The sequence below is a fragment of the Capra hircus genome, chromosome 25 (genome assembly GCF_001704415.2).
Source record: "Capra hircus breed San Clemente chromosome 25, ASM170441v1, whole genome shotgun sequence".
Taxonomy (NCBI): Eukaryota; Metazoa; Chordata; class Mammalia; order Artiodactyla; family Bovidae; genus Capra; species Capra hircus.
In genome coordinates this window covers 25653833-25659481 of record NC_030832.1, presented here as the reverse complement: position 1 = coordinate 25659481, position 5649 = coordinate 25653833, and the positions used below count along the sequence as shown (strand labels likewise).

General features: G+C 44.3%; 1 protein-coding gene across 1 annotated transcript; it reads left to right on the top strand.

Annotated features, from left to right (window-relative positions):
- LOC108633916 (histone H3.3-like) lies at window positions 4539-5273 on the top strand. Its single transcript, XM_018041068.1, has one exon. The coding sequence runs from the start codon at window positions 4559-4561 to the stop codon at window positions 4967-4969; it is 411 nt and encodes a 136-aa protein (XP_017896557.1). The 5' UTR covers window positions 4539-4558; the 3' UTR covers window positions 4970-5273.

Genomic DNA, 5649 nt, shown 5'->3' with positions numbered 1-5649 from the left:
CCTATGCCTTCTCCAGTGACTCTTCCTAACCAAGGAATCAAACCAGGGTCTCCTGCATTGCAGGCAGATTCTTTACCAACTGAGCTATCAAGGAAATTTCCAGGGAACTGGTCTTTAAATCTTGGCAAACTTGGGCTGCTCTTAGCTTTTCTCTTTATATGTGAATTCCTCCAGGCCAGGTACTGGTTTAGACAGCTTAGGGCTCTGCACACAGAGGGAACTTTTGCATGACAGCATGGAACAATGGAAGATACACTGGCTTTGAATCCTGGCTTTGCCACATACTAGCTGGGTGACCTTCAGCCAGTTACTTAACTATTCTGAGTCTTATCAGGGTTACTGTGAAGACTAAATAATATAAAATATCATTCATTTTTTTCCCCATTCAATAAATACTTATTTGAGTGCACACTCCGTATCAGGCATGGGGCCAGGGGCTAAATTTACAGCGAGTGAGTGTACCAGTCGAGATATATTTTGAAAAATCTTAAAAAAATATTTATTTGTTGCTGCGTGTGGGCTTTCTCTAGTTGTGGCAAGCGGGGGCTACTCTCTAGTTGCAGTGCACAGGCTTCTCATTGCAGTGGCTTCTCTCGCTGCAGAACATGGGCTCCAGAGCACACAGTCTTCAGTAGTTGTGGCCTATGGGCTTAGTTGCCTTGTGACATGTGGAATCTTCCTGGATCAGGGATTGAATCCCACGTCCCCTGCATTGGCAGGTGGATTCTTAACCACTGGACCACCAGGGAGGTCCCAGTCAAGATATACTTTGTTTGGTAGTAAGTGATGGTGGCTAGCACAGTTTCTTTGTTCATCCTGGCACACAGCTAGACTACATTTCTTAGTTTCTCTTGCAACTGGGTGGGGCCATATAGCTAAGTTCTGGCCAAGTTTGCCAAGATTTAAAGACCAGTTCCCTGGAAATTTCCAGAAGTGATATATGACACTTCCAGGGCTTTCTTCTAAAGTACCTCCAGTGGATTCCTCTACTTTCTATTTCTTTTTGCCAGCAGATGCAGAGGATCTGAAAGACTCCAAGTTCCTAAAGGTGGGTTGAACCCCAAGATGCAAAAGGTCTGGGACCCTGAATGACTATGTGAAATGGAGCCCTCCTGTCAAATCACTGATCATGACATGAATATGTGATAAGCTACGGAGATTTGATTTATTTTTTGACTGCACTGTGTGGCATGCAGGATCTTAGTTCCTCGAACCGGGATTGAATCTGCACCCCCTACAGCGGAAGCGCAGAGTCTTAACCATCAGACACACCAGGGAAGTCCTGCTACTGAGATTTTAGATTATTTATTACAGCAGCATAGCCTACCCTCACATCACCTGTGGCCAACTTAAGGAAAAGTGAATTTCTTGGAAGGAAATGGGCTGCTCATGGAGTCAACAGGAAGCTTGGAGATGGGCCATTCCAGAGGCCAGGAAGGGGAACTTGTTACATGAAGTGGGCACCATATCTGATGTCACAGTCCAATCATTTCACTCTCTTTGTCCCAATATTCAAATTCCCAGGAAGAGGGCTCCTTCTGGCCTGTGTGTGTGTGTGTGTGCTCAGTTGCTAAGTTGTGATCCTATGGACTGTAGCGCACCAGGCTCCTCTCTCCATGGAATTTCCCAGGCAAGAATACTGGAGTGAGTTGCCATTTTCTCCTCCAGGGGATCTTTCCAACCCAGGGATTGAATTTGTGGCTCCTGTGGCATCTGCACTGGCAGGTGGATTCTTTACCACTGAGCCACCTGGGAAGTCCACCTGGCCTACTTTTAACCATATGCCCCTTCCCTTTGCTAGAGAAGAGAAACCTTTTCTTTAAAATTTATTTTTGGCTATGCTGCGTCTTCACTGCTACATACTGGCCTTCTTTAGTTGAGGTGAGCAGTAGCTACTCTCGTTGTGGTGTATAGGCTTCTCACTGCAGAAACTTTTTTTGTGGTATAGCATGGGCTCTTGGGCCCTTGGGTTTCAATAGTGGCTCCTCTTGGGCTCAGTAGTTATGATGCATGGGCAGCATATGGAATCTTCCTCGACCAGGGATTGAACCCATGAACCCTGCATTGGCAGGGGTATTCTTAACTCCTGGACCCACTAGACCACCAGGGAAGTCCAGAAAACCTTTGATTTCAATCCCTATTAATTGTATTTGTTGCCAAGCAAGGGCTCATGTATCCATGGCACAGAAAGCCAAACTCTGACAGTGAATGTTTTGCAACAAAGTAAGGGTTTGTTTGCAGGGTGCCAAGCAAGAAGAAGACGTGGCAAGAAAACACAGAAGAAGTATACAAAAAAGATCTTAATGACCCAGATAACCACGATGATGTGATCAATCACCTAGAGCCAGACATCTTGGAGTGCGAAGTCAAGTGGGCCTTAGGAAGCATCACTACGAACAAAGCTAACGGAGGTGATGGAATTCCAGCTGAGCTATTTCAAATCCTAAAAGATGATGCTGTGAAAGGGAGGCACTCAATATGCCAGCAAAATTTGGAAAGCTCAGCAGTGGCCACAGGACTGGAAAAGGTCAGTTTTCATTCCAATCCCAAAGAAAGGCAATGCCAAAGAGTGCTCAAACTAGGCACAACTGCACTCATTTCACACCCTAGCAAAGAAATGCTCAAAATTCTCTAAGCCAGGCTTCAGAAATATGAGAACCGAGGACTTCCAGATGTTCACGCTGGATTTAGAAAAGGCAGAGGAACCAGAGATCAAATTGCCAACATCTGTTGGAAAAGCAAGAGAATTCCAGAAAAACATCTACTTCTGCTTTATTGGCTACACCAAAGCCTTTGACTGTGTGGATCACAACAAACCGGAAAATTCTTCAAGAGATAGGAATACCAGGCCACCTTACCTGCCTTCTGAAAAACCTGTATGCAGGTCAAGAAGCAACAGTTAGAACCATGCATGGAAAAACAGACTGGTTCCAAATTGGGAAAGAAGTATGTCAAGGCTGCATATTGTCACCCTGCTTATTTAACTTATATGCAGAGTACATCATGAGAAATGCCAGGCTGGAGGAAGAACAAGCTGGACTCAAGATTGCCAGGAGAAATGTCAATAACCTCAGATATGCAGATGACACCATCCTTAGGGCAGAAAATGAAGAGGAACTAAAGAGCCTCTTGATGAAGGTGAAAGAGGAGAGTGAAAAAGCTGATTTAAAACTCAACATTCAAAAAACAAAGGTCATGGCATCCGGTCCCATCACTTCATGGCAAATAGATGGGGAAACAATGAAAACAGTGACAGACTCTATTTCCTTGGGCTCCAAAATCACTGCAGATGATGACAGCAACCATGAAATTAAAAGATGCTTGCTCCTTGGAAGAAAAGCTGAAATAAACCTAGACAGCGTATTAGAAAGCAGAGATGTTACTTTGCCAACAAAGGTCCGTCTAGTTAAAACTATGGTTTTTCCAGCAGTCATGTATGGATGTGAGAGTTGGACCATAAGGAAAGCTGAGTGCCAAAGAATTGATGCTTTTGAGCTGTGGTATTGAAGACTCTTGCGAGTCCCTTGGACTGCAAGAAGATCAAACCAGTCAATCCTAAAGGAAATCAACCTTGAATATTCATTGGAAGGACTGATGCTGAAGCTGAAGCTCCAATACTTTGGCCACCTGATGTGAAGAGCTAACTCATTGGAAAAGACTCTGATGCTGGGAAAGATTGAAGGCAGGAGGAGAAGGGGGTGACAGAGGATGAGATGGTTGGATAGCATCAGCAACTCAAAGGATCTGAGTTTGAGCAAGCTCTGGGAGTTGGTGATGGACAGGGAAATCTGGCATGCTGCAGTTCATGGGGTCACAATGAGTTGCACACAGCTGAGCAACTGAGCTGAACTGACATTCCACAGACAGAGTATGGGACATCTTGTAAGGCAAAGAGGCATTAGGAGAAACACATTCCACAGAGTATGGGCCATCTCAAAAGACAAGAGAGGCCTAAACTTTCATGTTTTGAGACAGTGAGATTTTGGGGTTGGTTTGTTACTGCAGCATAACCTGGCCTTTCCTGACTGATACATATGACTATGTGTGCAAAGATGAACCCCCATTGAATCATATCTATCAGTATTCTCAGCCTTATGTAGTCCCCTGCCCTTGAACCTGGACTGGCCCTGTGAATTCACTTCTGACCAATGAAATGAAGTAGAAGGGAGCATGACTTCCAAAGTTAGATCTTAGAAAGCCTACAGCTTTTGCCCAGGAATATTTCCCTTCAGAGCAAATCAGCCACTGTGTAAGAAGTCTGATTACCAAAGACGGCCATGCTGTGAGGAAGTTCTGGCAAGCCACATGGAAAGGCAGTGGGAAGGAGACAGTTGGCTGACCAGCTTCCAGCCATCACAGCTGGCCCAGCTAAGGGATGAGGCCATCATGAATGGTGGAGCCCAGTCAGAACTTGGGAAGACTTCAGGCCCAGCATCTCTCTGACTGCCGCTGCATGAAAGACCCCAAATGGGCCGTCGCTCTCCAACGCCAGCACCATCTCAAGCTCACCGAGCTCCAGCCGAAGGAGAAGCGGGGTAAGTAAAGAGGTCTCTATACCATGGCTCGTACAAAGCAGACTGCCCGCAAATCAACCGGTGGCAAAGCACCGAGGAAGCAACTCTCTACAAAAGCCACTCGCAAGAGTGCGCCCTCTACTGGAGGGGTGAAGAAACCTCATCGTTACAGGCCTGGTACTGTGGCACTCCGTGAAATTAGACGTTATCAGAAGTCCACTGAACTTCTGATTCGCAAACTTCCCTTCCAGCGTCTGGTGCGGGAAATTGCTCAGGACTTCAAAACAGATCTGTGCTTCCAGAGTGCAGCTATTGGTGCTTTGCAGGAGGCAAGTGAGGCCTACCTGGTTGGCCTTTTTGAAGACACCAACCTGTGTGCTATCCATGCCAAACGTGCAACAGTTATGCCAAAAGACATCCAGCTAGCACGCTGCATACGTGGAGAACGTGCTTAAGAATCCACTATGATGGGAAACATTTCATTCTTTAAAAAAAAAAAAATTCTCTTCTTCCTGTTATTGGTAGTTCTGAACGTTAGATATTTTTATTCCATGGGGTCAAAAGGTACCTAAGTATATGATTGCAAGTGGAAAATAGGGGACAGAAATCAGGTATTGGCAGTTTTTCCATTTTCATTTGTGTGTGAATTTTTAATATAAATGCAGAGACATAAAGCATTAATGAAAGTCAAAATGTTTCAGTGAACAAGTTTCAGCAGTTCAACTTTATAACAATTACAAATAAACCTGTTAAATTTTTCTGGACAATGCCAGAATTTGGATTTTTTTTAAAACAAGTAAATTTCTTATTGACTGCAACTAAATGGTGTTTGTAGCATTATATCATGCAGTAGATTCCATCCATTCACTATACTTTTCTAACTAAGTTGTCCGACATGCAAGCACATGTTTTTAATGTTGTCTGTCTTCTGTGCTGTTCCTGTAAGTTTGCTATTAAAATACATTAAACTAAAAAAAAAAAGAAAGAAAGACCCCAAATGATATCCAGCTAGGGCTGGTCAATCCACAGAATTGTGACAGATAATAACAAGCTGTCTTAAATCATTTACATATTGGAAGACAACAGTATATACCCAGTACCTGTAACAATCCGGAACCAGGACGCTATAACAAGG